The sequence below is a fragment of the Hippocampus zosterae genome, chromosome 1, assembly GCF_025434085.1.
Source record: "Hippocampus zosterae strain Florida chromosome 1, ASM2543408v3, whole genome shotgun sequence".
NCBI classification, from domain to species: Eukaryota; Metazoa; Chordata; class Actinopteri; order Syngnathiformes; family Syngnathidae; genus Hippocampus; species Hippocampus zosterae.
Window position 1 is genome coordinate 6,655,001 of NC_067451.1, and position 13,878 is coordinate 6,668,878.

General features: G+C 42.4%; 1 protein-coding gene across 1 annotated transcript; it reads left to right on the forward strand.

Annotated features, from left to right (window-relative positions):
* The first annotated feature begins 5,292 nt into the window (after positions 1-5,292).
* LOC127609529 (mucin-5AC) lies at positions 5,293-7,836 on the forward strand. Its single transcript, XM_052079331.1, has 7 exons — positions 5,293-5,988; positions 6,060-6,121; positions 6,190-6,377; positions 6,451-6,614; positions 6,700-6,761; positions 7,116-7,264; positions 7,357-7,836. Exons 1-7 carry the CDS (start codon positions 5,380-5,382, stop codon positions 7,443-7,445), a joined length of 1,323 nt encoding a protein of 440 aa, XP_051935291.1. The 5' UTR covers positions 5,293-5,379; the 3' UTR covers positions 7,446-7,836.
* The last annotated feature ends 6,042 nt before the right edge of the window (positions 7,837-13,878 follow it).

Sequence of the window (13,878 nt, forward strand, 5' to 3'; positions counted from 1 at the left end):
ACTGGAGAACCAACAACTGAAGTTGTGACAACAACCGGAGTAGCAACAACTGGCGATGCAACAACCAGTGCAGTTTTAACAACAACTGGAGAACCAACAACTGAAGTTGTGACAACAACCGGAGTAGCAACAACTGCTGAGGCAACAACCAATGCAGTTTTAACAACAACTGGAGAACCAACAACTGAAGTTGTGACAACAACCGGAGTAGCAACAACTGGTGAGGCAACAACCAATGCAGTTTTAACTACAACTGGAGAACCAACAACTGAAGTTGTGACAACAACCGGAGTAGCAACAACTGGCGATGCAACAACCAATGCAGTTTTAACAACAACTGGAGAACCAACAACTGAAGTTGTGACAACAACCGGAGTAGCAACAACTGGCGATGCAACAACCAGTGCAGTTTTAACAACAACTGGAGAACCAACAACTGAAGTTGTGACAACAACCGGAGTAGCAACAACTGGCGATGCAACAACCAATGCAGTTTTAACTACACCTGGAGAACCAACAACTGAAGTTGTGACAACAACCGTAGTAGCAACTACTGGCGATGCAACAACAAGTGCAGTTTTAACAACAACTGGAGAACCAACAACTGAACTTGTGACAACAACCAGAGTAGCAACAACTGCTGAGGCAACAACCAATGCAGTTTTAACCACAACTGGAGAACCAACAACTGAAGTTGTGACAACAACCGGAGTAGCAACAACTGGCGATGCAACAACCAATGCAGTTTTAACAACAACTGGAGAACCAACAACTGAAGTTGTGACAACAACCGGAGTAGCAACAACTGGCGATGCAACAACCAGTGCAGTTTTAACAACAACTGGAGAACCAACAACTGAAGTTGTGACAACAACCGGAGTAGCTACAACTGGCGATGCAACAACCAGTGCAGTTTTAACAACAACTGGAGAACCAACAACTGAAGTTGTGACAACAACCGGAGTAGCAACAACTGGTGAGGCAACAACCAATGCAGTTTTAACTACAACTGGAGAACCAACAACTGAAGTTGTGACAACAACCGGAGTAGCTACAACTGGCGATGCAACAACCAGTGCAGTTTTAACAACAACTGGAGAACCAACAACTGAAGTTGTGACAACAACCGGAGTAGCAACAACTGGTGAGGCAACAACCAATGCAGTTTTAACTACAACTGGAGAACCAACAACTGAAGTAGTGACAACAACCGGAGTAGCTACAACTGGCGATGCAACAACCAATGCAGTTTTAACAACAACTGGAGAACCAACAACTGAAGTTGTGACAACAACCGAAGTAGCAACAACTGCTGAGGCAACAACCAATGCAGTTTTAACCACAACTGGAGAACCAACAACTGAAGTTGTGACAACAACCGGAGTAGCAACAACTGGCGATGCAACAACCAATGCAATTTTAACCACAACTGGAGAACCAACAACTGAAGTTGTGACAACAACCGGAGTAGCAACAACTGGCGATGCAACAACCAGTGCAGTTTTAACAACAACTGGAGAACCAACAACTGAAGTTGTGACAACAACCGGAGTAGCAACAACTGGCGATGCAACAACCAATGCAGTTTTAACTACAACTGGAGAACCAACAACTGAAGTTGTGACAACAACCGTAGTAGCAACAACTGGCGATGCAACAACCAGTGCAGTTTTAACAACAACTGGAGAACCAACAACTGAAGTTGTGACAACAACCGGAGTAGCTACAACTGGCGATGCAACAACCAGTGCAGTTTTAACAACAACTGGAGAACCAACAACTGAAGTTGTGACAACAACCGGAGTAGCAACAACTGCTGAGGCAACAACCAATGCAGTTTTAACCACAACTGGAGAACCAACAACTGAAGTTGTGACAACAACCGGAGTAGCAACAACTGGCGATGCAACAACCAATGCAATTTTAACCACAACTGGAGAACCAACAACTGAAGTTGTGACAACAACCGGAGTAGCAACAACTGGCGATGCAACAACCAGTGCAGTTTTAACAACAACTGGAGAACCAACAACTGAAGTTGTGACAACAACCGGAGTAGCAACAACTGGCGATGCAACAACCAATGCAGTTTTAACAACAACTGGAGAACCAACAACTGAAGTTGTGACAACAACCGGAGTAGCAACAACTGGCGATGCAACAACCAGTGCAGTTTTAACAACAACTGGAGAACCAACAACTGAAGTTGTGACAACAACCGGAGTAGCAACAACTGCTGAGGCAACAACCAATGCAGTTTTAACAACAACTGGAGAACCAACAACTGAAGTTGTGACAACAACCGGAGTAGCAACAACTGGCGATGCAACAACCAATGCAGTTTTAACTACAACTGGAGAACCAACAACTGAAGTTGTGACAACAACCGGAGTAGCAACAACTGGCGATGCAACAACCAGTGCAGTTTTAACTACAACTGGAGAACCAACAACTGAAGTTGTGACAACAACCGGAGTAGCAACAACTGGCGATGCAACAACCAGTGCAGTTTTAACTACAACTGGAGAACCAACAACTGAAGTTGTGACAACAACCGGAGTAGCAACAACTGGTGAGGCAACAACCAATGCAGTTTTAACTACAACTGGAGAACCAACAACTGAAGTTGTGACAACAACCGGAGTAGCAACAACTGGCGATGCAACAACCAATGCAGTTTTAACAACAACTGGAGAACCAACAACTGAAGTTGTGACAACAACCGGAGTAGCAACAACTGGCGATGCAACAAGTGCAGTTTTAACAACAACTGGAGAACCAACAACTGAAGTTGTGACAACAACTGGAGTAGCAACAACTGCTGAGGCAACAACCAATGCAGTTTTAACCACAACTGGAGAACCAACAACTGAAGTTGTGACAACAACCGGAGTAGCAACAACTGGCGATGCAACAACCAATGCAATTTTAACCACAACTGGAGAACCAACAACTGAAGTTGTGACAACAACCGGAGTAGCAACAACTGGCGATGCAACAACCAGTGCAGTTTTAACAACAACTGGAGAACCAACAACTGAAGTTGTGACAACAACCGGAGTAGCTACAACTGGCGATGCAACAACCAATGCAGTTTTAACAACAACTGGAGAACCAACAACTGAAGTTGTGACAACAACCGGAGTAGCAACAACTGGCGATGCAACAACCAATGCAGTTTTAACTACACCTGGAGAACCAACAACTGAAGTTGTGACAACAACCGTAGTAGCAACTACTGGCGATGCAACAACAAGTGCAGTTTTAACAACAACTGGAGAACCAACAACTGAACTTGTGACAACAACCGGAGTAGCAACAACTGCTGAGGCAACAACCAATGCAGTTTTAACCACAACTGGAGAACCAACAACTGAAGTTGTGACAACAACCGGAGTAGCAACAACTGGCGATGCAACAACCAATGCAGTTTTAACCACAACTGGAGAACCAACAACTGAAGTTGTGACAACAACCGGAGTAGCAACAACTGGCGATGCAACAACCAGTGCAGTTTTAACAACAACTGGAGAACCAACAACTGAAGTTGTGACAACAACCGGAGTAGCAACAACTGGCGATGCAACAACCAATGCAGTTTTAACTACAACTGGAGAACCAACAACTGAAGTTGTGACAACAACCGGAGTAGCAACAACTGGTGAGGCAACAACCAATGCAGTTTTAACTACAACTGGAGAACCAACAACTGAAGTTGTGACAACAACCGGAGTAGCTACAACTGGCGATGCAACAACCAGTGCAGTTTTAACAACAACTGGAGAACCAACAACTGAAGTTGTGACAACAACCGGAGTAGCAACAACTGGTGAGGCAACAACCAATGCAGTTTTAACTACAACTGGAGAACCAACAACTGAAGTTGTGACAACAACCGGAGTAGCAACAACTGGCGATGCAACAACCAATGCAGTTTTAACCACAACTGGAGAACCAACAACTGAAGTTGTGACAACAACCGGAGTAGCTACAACTGGCGATGCAACAACCAATGCAGTTTTAACAATAACTGGAGAACCAACAACTGAAGTTGTGACAACAACCGGAGTAGCAACAACTGGCGATGCAACAACCAATGGAGTTTTAACTCCAACTGGAGAACCAACAACTGAAGTTGTGACAATAACCGGAGTAGCAACAACTGGTGAGGCAACAACCAATGCAGTTTTAACTACAACTGGAGAACCAACAACTGAAGTTGTGACAACAACCGGAGTAGCTACAACTGGCGATGCAACAACCAGTGCAGTTTTAACAACAACTGGAGAACCAACAACTGAAGTTGTGACGACAACCGGAGTAGCAACAACTGGTGAGGCAACAACCAATGCAGTTTTAACTACAACTGGAGAACCAACAACTGAAGTTGTGACAACAACCGGAGTAGCAACAACTGGCGATGCAACAACCAATGCAGTTTTAACCACAACTGGAGAACCAACAACTGAAGTTGTGACAACAACCGGAGTAGCTACAACTGGCGATGCAACAACCAATGCAGTTTTAACAACAACTGGAGAACCAACAACTGAAGTTGTGACAACAACCGGAGTAGCAACAACTGGCGATGCAACAACCAATGGAGTTTTAACTCCAACTGGAGAACCAACAACTGAAGTTGTGACAACAACCGGAGTAGCAACAACTGGTGATGCAACAACCAATGGAGTTTTAACTCCAACTGGAGAAGCAACAACTAGAGTTTTAACTACAACTGGAGAACCAACAACAACCGGAATAGTGACAACAACTGAAGTAGAGACAACAACCGGAGTAGCAACAACTGGCAATGCAACAACCAATTCAGTTTTAACTACAACGAGAGAAGCAACAACTGAAATAGCAACAACAACCAGAGTAGCAACAACAATCGGAGTAGCAACAACAAATAATGGTGCAACAACCACTGGAGTTTTAACTACAACTCAAGAAGCAACAACCAAGGATGCAACAGCAACCGGAATCGCAACAACTACTGGAGGCTCATTAACAACCAAAGTCATAACAACAACTGAAGGGGAAACAACAACAAGAGTTGAGACAACAATCAGAGCAGTGACAACACCCGAAGTTGCGACAACAACTCAAGTTGCGGCAACTACTGAAGGTGTGACAACAAAGGGGGAGGTGACAGCTACTGGTGACGCAACCCCTGGAGGAGGGACAACAACTGGAGCTGCAACAACTACCGGGGGTGCATCAACAACCAAAAGCGAGACAACAACGGGGCATCTGACGACGACCGGAGGTGTGACAACGACCGGAGGTGCAACAACTATCGGCAATGCGACAACGATCTTTGGTGCCACAACAACCAGAGGAGTGTCAGCAACCAATCGCACGACAACAGCTGGAAACATGACAACACTGACAACCAGAGATGCAGCAACGATGGGGAATGTGACGACGACTGGAGGTGTGACAACGACCGGACGTTCAACAACGACCACAAATGCAACAGCCACTGGATTTGCCACAACCATCGGATTAGCAGCAACAACCAGTGCAGACACAACAACTGTGGGTCTGACAACAGTCAAAGTTACGACAACAACCAGCAATGGGACAACAATCTTTGGTGCCACAACAACCAGAGGAGTGTCAGCAACCAGTGGCACGACAACACCGACAACCAGAGATGCAGCAACGACTCGGGCTTTGACAACCACCGGCGGTGCGACAGTGACCACAACTACACCAGCCTCAGCAACAACGAAACAACGAAATGCATCATCAACCACAGTAGTCGTAACAAGTCCAAAGACAACAGTCGTAGTAGCAACCAGTAGCTCCACCACTCCAGCTACGACAACCACGGCAACAACGACCACCACAAGCCGTTCACCACGCCCTGTGGTTGCGGTTGTCGTTGTTGTTGTTGCGATCGTGTTTGAACCATTTGTACCAGAACTGGCTGACCCCAACAGTCCACAATTTAGTCTTCTCGCTCAAAGAATCTTATTAGTGGTGAGTACAATGTTGGTTTGGTGTTTCATTGTATGGCATCACTGGAGCTAACGTTTGCATTCTCGTCAAAGTATGACTTCATTTACAGAAGGACGTACACAACCTATAGACGCTGCGTCGTTCGAGGTTTCAGGTAAACATCGCCTCATACCGATACGGATGTCGTCATGCAACAATGCAGATAACGCATCGCTAACACAGGCGCGCTGTGGGCCGGCTCCGAGTGGACAACACCGAGGCGGAAGTGGACATCGAGTTCAACGACAACACCACAACAGGCGAATCAATTCCCAGCGCAGCCAACGTGGCCGAAACGTTAAGGGAGGCCGTGTCCGACCCCAACTACAACTTCACTCTCATCTTTGACGAGGAGTCGATACAAGCTGCTGGTTAGTTATCATTCATCCAGTCCGGACCCACTTCCCAATTCATCCGCTAACTGATCTGCGATTGATATTCCAGTGAGAGTCACGACAACCGTTGCGCCGGTGACGAGGGTAACCCCTGCCGAGGCGCTCACATTGCGACGAGTGATGTTCCGATCGGTAGGAGAGCAGTTCACCAACGACTTGCTGGATTCATCTTCCGCAGCATTTATCAGGCGGGCTTCCACGGTCGAGACAACGGTAAGAACAACTACCGACATTTTTTTTAGTACTCATTTGTATTTTTTCAGTATTACGTCTTCATTCTTTGCTGGTGTTTTCACAGCTCGACCCTTTCTACCGAAGAGAATTCACTTCATTTCGAACACTGGAAGTGATTTCATTCAGGTCAGTTGTCTCTTCAGGTGCTGATGACTGATGACAATGATGGTAATAATAATTAGTGACGGGTGAATACCAGTACTGCCCTCATTTTGAGTAATCAGGTACTCGTGGACGCTGCTGATACCAGCTAAAAGAAAAAAATAATTTGACATTGAGTAAGCCCTCCTCTACCTGACGCTATCCTGTTTTAAGGTGTTTGTTCAAAATTTTTATTATTGTGTTAAATAGAATTCTGTGTATCAAAGGTACTCACGGTATCAGTACTTGGTATCAATGAGTGAATACTTGTACTAGTATCGGTCTGAAAAAAAAATAGCATCAAACATCCCTAATAAGTGTATCTGTTCCATCTGACAGGAACGGCTCCATCATCACCAACATGGATTTGAGTTTTGTGTTCGGCTCGGTGCCCAACAACAGCGCCATCGCTCGTGTTTTGGTGGACGCCGCGGCCATCATCACAGCCTTTGACGTGGACACATCATTCATATTTGTGAATGGCGAGCGTAAGTTATTCCGAAAATATCCATTTCCCATTCGCATGAGTTAAATCAATCAATGACTTTTTGTTCCTGCGTTGTTGTGTTTTGTTTTGCAGAGGTTTCAAGTGGAACAATGCACAAAACAACCATGTTCAGTGCGTGCTGCCTCGTGCTGTTGTCATGGTTATTGGCAAAACAGCAATGATGAATCATTAATTATTGTCAACCTTTTTTTTTTTTCATGTCCGAGGGAAGATATGCCTATATGACATGTACTGCTTTGTTTATATCACGAGGAACAAAATCATGAGTGGCCACACTACAAGTTTAAATATGCCAAATTATCAAATTGTTCTTGAAAAATGCCAATAATTTGTCTTTTAAGTATTTCACATGGGTAACTACAATTGTGCTACTCAACTATAACTTAGCAAAATTAAGATTTTCTTTTCTAAAAATAAAATACAACAACAATAATAATAATAATGTTTTTGCCAACACCTGTCTCGAAGGACACCAGTTATATGACTTTTACAGGTCAACTGTGAAGTAACTTTCGAAAATGCCAAAGGAAATATTTTTACGTCACAAGTAATTCAATAAAATACATTATCAAAGAGAAAAAAAATCGTAATTTCAAATTTGAAAGTAATAGTTTCGCCGACGTGAGATCCTGTCAAGCATCAACCCCGACAGTGTGGCGTCACCTCGAGACAACAATGGTGGGGCTCACTATCGAAAGTCTACAAATCCAGTCAGAAATCGATTCGGAAAGCGATGTTTCAAACTTATCTGAGGGGATCCCGGTGTTTGAAGGGTTGGAAGAAGGGGAGGTGTGGTCAAAAAGATATGTACGAGCCAGATGCTTAGGATGTGGAAAATATTATGCCTGAACCAAGGAGATTGGAAAAACAGTTAACTATATAAGGGTGTCCCCCGCCTACTGCCCGGAGACAGCTGGGATAGGCTCCAGCACCCCCTGTGACCCTAGTGAGGATTAAGCGGTTCGGAAGATGAATGACTGAATATATATGCTGCCATCCTTAGCCTAGCGCTACTATTTGCAATTCGATGCTGTGCCATGCTGTAAATGGTGCATGATGGGACTCCCAACTCGATGTTGTGTCCATGTCAACTAGCACTGAGAGCACATGTTGAAGTGGGTTGGTGTCCTACATTGTCATTGCCAAGGTAGTTTTCTTGCGCTGTCGGCCACTCTGCACATTATGTACTTTTTTTCATTTCTGGTTGAGAAAACAGTTGGCCTCAAAGTGCTTGTGACAAAAAAATGCTTACATTTATGCTTAAATGAGAACATTTTTCTCATGTTTCACCAGTATGGTAGCATTTCAACTTTAAATATGGCAAATTGTGACATTTGTATTGTAACATGTCAACGTTTTTCTTGTAAAATGACAATATTTTGATCAGGATGTCTTCTCAGATGAGAAGCGAAACATCTAAAAAGACAAAAAGAGCAGGCCAATTGCGATCAATTCAATGCCCCGAGAAACATAAAATGAGCCAATTTTTCTTGAAAAACATCATGAATTTTCTTAGAAAATAGCAGTGTGGTTCTTGCAAAATGTCAAAAGTGTACATCGATGGCTAAAACCCCCTGAGAACACAAGTATCTCTTATTAACTCCATTAAATTATGACAATGTACTTGTTTTGTTTGTATGACAATAAAGCATGACGACATTTAAAGATGTGTTTTTTTCTGTTCACATTCGTCCAACACTCACTTGATATAACCTAGGAGATAAATGAGTTCACGAGATCTCGATTTAAAAAAAAAATGCTGAAAGATTTTTTTCCCCATGTCTCAGATACAGGTTTATTTGGTGTAGATTGTCAAGTCAAGTCAGCTCCAGCAACATTTTTTCACACTACGCAGGACGGTAACTTCAAAATATACCAAACAATTCATGGACATCAAATGCCTTAAAACTTTTATTTCGAAATAGTTCTCGAACGCGTGTCGTGCCTACCTTCACTTGTCTTCCCGACTCTAATTGTTGCTAATTTATACTGCTGTCTCAAATTGTTGCCACCAATATCATCACGTCATCCTGAAATGATGTTCAGTCATTAATTAATGACTCAAAAATATCTCTCATGAATGACATTGACATTTTGTACAGTATATAGCGCCTGTTGTCAGCGTTAGCTGCTAGTGGCTAGCGGCTAGCTAAGCGAGTTCCTGATAGAGCCGTTGGACTTGTTTTCAAAGGCAGTTTAAAACATCAAGCTGCATTTCCTAATGGTCCATTTTTAACAAAGCATGCTTTCTCAAATGGGCTGTTTTAGCCAGCAAAATCGCTCCGGTGGTTCTGACGTCGCTTCATCTCATAACCTAAAATCTCATGTACTTATGTTTCTAGAGAACTAAATACAGTATGCACAGTTTAAATTGAACTACAAAAATGTTGATTATCTGAAAAGCAAAACCAGTTGGTCATTCATTATTGTTTTTTTTTTTTTTTAAGTGGAACAGGTTCATTTCTCTTTTGTCTTCATAAGTGTTCTTTAAACCAAGCAAAAATATATCGATATATATTTATAAATCTGAACACTCTTATTATCTCGATTTGTCAGTTTGGTATCCGAATACCAAAATATTTGATAGCTGCAGCCTGGATATAACCATGGAGGTTGTTTTGAAAACACCAAAACAAACAGATTACGAGTGAACCGGTAGAACTTGTAGAAAACAAAATAAAACATGGCAGGAATTCACAGGGAAACAACAGAGTGGTTGTCTTTTTCAGCGTTATCCAAGATGGAGTGCACTGTGGCCAAGTTCCATCAAATACAGTACATGTGAATTCCAAGTTTTTCTCAAAATATTCCGACTTGACCCTTGTAAAATGATGGCATTTGTCTTCTAAAATTATTTTTCAAAAACTCTTGTGAAATCACAAGTGTTTACTGTTCAAAAAAATGCAGAACCTTTTTCCTTGTACAGTCTGAAATGTATTTGTACTATACACTCCTGTAAAATGTTGACCTTTTAAACAGCAATATTATAACTTAGGCTTGGTGATTCTTCCACTAAAGTTACTCCAGGGTTCTAAATTTTCACTCCCTCTGCAGAGCCTCAGAACTTGTGGAAATTGGCGAGACCACAGGATTTTACCAGTCTTGCTTCTTCTCCATATAGCGAGCAACTCTTCCTCCTTTTCCTTCTTATCATCTTCCGAGATAAGTCTCAAGGGCGCTTTATCACAGTCAACTCTTCCTCTCATGATTCTTTAGAGGAGTCGGCCCTTGTGAGAAGCTCATCTTCATCCAAGAACTGCACGCTTCACTCGCTTCATGTAACAGGCAAATCTTGCTTCGTAGCGGTTGACATGAAGGTGACCAGCGACACTCAATGACAAATTTGTCTTGCAGACTTGTAACATGCATGTGACTAACTGAACTCGATCGGCCACGTCGATGTCCAGTGCAGAAAGAGAAGAGCTCAAAAAGGCTGTTTCATATTGACGTTGTGGCAGAGTATGTGTCTGCTGATGCAGGAGGCCCCATAAACAACAGAGGCCATTTTGGCATTTGTTGATTTGCTTAGATGAATTTCACTCACAGGCACACTCTCACACACGTAAAACCTGAATTGACCACATTCATACCACTCTTCTACATCAGTCCCAGCACATTCAAAAGGTACCGGTACTGTTTAATAAGTTGTAGCTCCATCTTGTGGTTAAGCAGGGGAGAATACACTTAAAATGTATATATTTAAATATTTAATATCATAACACATAATCCTTAACATATATTTGATGCTGATTTAAAATGTCATTATTTTTTCCTGGCACATGTTTTTGACATATTTTAAGTTTTTTTTTTTTTTTCCAAGATGGCGCCCGAGTAGGCAGCCTTCGGCAAGTGCTCTTCAAGAGCCTTGCTTTTTTGTTTTTTTGCTGTTTTTGTCTTTTGTTTTGTCACATGTTGTTTGTTGTTTCATTGTGTGCACCTGATATGGACTGTTTTCAGCGCTTTTTGGCCACGACATTCGTCAAAGGAGCAATATCTGTGCTTGGTGGTTGCGCCTTCTCGGCAGCACGCCTGTACCAGCACAGATTTTGATTGGGAGGAATGTCGGCGCCATTGACTGTCGGTGCTGGACAGACCTGGGGCGCTTGTGTTTTTTGCGCCAGTAATGGGCAGCATTTTTCACAACCCCGATTTGTTCAGTGGCTATGTCAGCGCTGTTGGACAGTTGGCGTTGGTGCGGCTGGATGGATGGCCGCTGAAGTTGAGGATGAGGAGAGAGGAGCGTTGGCGAAGAGCGCCGATGCGTATTTGGAACCGTGAGTCGCCGCTTGGAATTGAAATGGATTTCCACGGGACAGGAGAAGTGAACCAATCTCATTCATTCATTCATTCATCTTCCGAACCGCTTGATCCTCACTAGGGTCGCGGGGGGTGCTGGAGCCTATCCCAGCTGTCTTCGGGCAGTAGGCGGGGGACACCCTGAATCGGTTGCCAGCCAATCACAGGGCACACAGAGACAAACAACCATCCACGCTCACACTCATTTACACCTTTTTTCGTCAATGGATGCTGCAGCTTCTTGTTGACTTTGAAACTTAGCTTGTAGCCGACGTGTGAACATTTTGAGCATGACGTCTCTGATCCACTGGTTAAAGGACACTTTGATTTTCTCCTCTTTCATCTCAAATCGCTTCAAACAACAAAGCGTGTGACGGAAAAGTGGTGAGGACTGCACGACTGTCCGTGTTTTATGTTATGTGTTGTGTTTATTATTTTACTTTATGTTAACTGTTTTGTTAAGCGCTTTGTTACAGCTGCCGCTGTTGTGAAAGCGCTATATAAATCAGCATATATTGTATTGTATTGTATTGTTTTAAGTTTCACCGATATATGTGTTTTACTATGCGTTGTAATTCATAGTAATGTTTCAGAAAACCTTGCACCTGTTGCCAACCTAATCCTTAATTCATAAATATCACTTAATATAATACAATATTCCTTATTATGCTATTGTAATATTATTTATTACTATTGTGAAAACCTGATGTGCTAGAAGAAAAAAAAACAAGAAGAAATTCGAAATCAATAAGAAGTTTACTTGCATCTCTTATTTAAAAAGAAAATACTGCAAATTTGTTGTTAACCAGTGTGGTATTTTATTTTCATTACCTAATCTAAACTTGATGTGAAATAGTTTCCACACCTGCCACCAGGTAGAGACAAAAAACCATTTACACTTCAAGACTGGGCTGCTTTTTGTTGCCTGCCAAACTGAATGGTGATTAAAGCAACAAAGATGATCTTGCTGATACTTTTGTTTATTGTTAAAAACACAACAATGCCACAATTTTGTTATATTTCTACATTTAAGTTTAAAGTATGTTTGCAATATACAGTGAATAAATAACGTGAACATGTATGTGTCAGAATGTGAAAATCAAAGTGAAAGTGTTTTGACTGTGAACCAATGTCGCGTATGTATACGTGTTTGAGGAACGCCATTTTGTAACATTATTTTTCAATGGATATCTTCATTTTAAAAAATAAGTTTTTTCCCCCGTATGTTTTGGCAATAATGTGATTCCTTATTTTTCGGCAATTTCTCAAGCTTTGGAAAAGGGTCTTGATGTGACTATTGTGCAAAAAAAAAACAGTGGAGACAGACAAAAGCTAGCTAGCTACCTAGCTAGAGAGATAGACTGACTGTTGAGCTCAATGTCTTTGTATGACACACCCTGTCGAAGGCACAGAAAGTGAAACTAACATGAAAAGCAAATGGTTTATTAAACGATGTGAGATCCAAATTGTTCCACAAATTTGTATCCTTTCTTCCTCTGTATCACCATCTCACCGATTTTAAGGGAAGAATTCAGCTTCAAAAGATGTGTGATTCATGAGGCAGGGACGCCGTCCATTGGTTGACGGGCTTCCTGATGTTTCAGTCTTCGTAACTTGATATGTCGACTGCCCAGGACCCATCTCCGCTTTTCTTGTTTTAGTTTGGGCCGGTATCCACCGGTACCGCCGTTCAGTCGTTGTTTCTCTGTTAATCTAGATAAGCGGTGCCAAACCTTTTTTGACCAAAGATGTATTTTTCGATTAACCCCACCTCCCGCGATCGCACACGCACGCACTTACATCCGCATGCCCTGATGAGCAATAGCCATAAAACAAACAGAAACAGAAAAACAAAGTAGACACAAAAGATTGTGAGTTTGTGAAAAGCAAACTCACAATCTTCGTCTGCCTACCTTCGTCGAGACCTGACACGGAGGCACAGGATGCACTTTTGCAGCGTGTTAACGATCGTAGCTCACATGTACCGTTTGAAAATGCTTCCCCAGGGAGTTCATATTCTCGTTCCTTGACAGTGCCCTCTGTGAATTGTACGTGAAACAAACTGAATGAGAATAATAGTCATAAGAAGAGAGAGAGAGAGAGCAACAGCTCTGATAGCAAGCTGCAATTCCAGACTGCTGACTGCTAACAAATTCTGGGTCACGCCACACGTTAAAGATGTCCTGCTTTTTTAATTTTATTTATTCATTCAAATACTTTTTGTGAAAGTAAGACTTATAGGATGCTAAGGATGCAATGTGCAGTAACACAAAAATATATCACATTAATACCACGCAC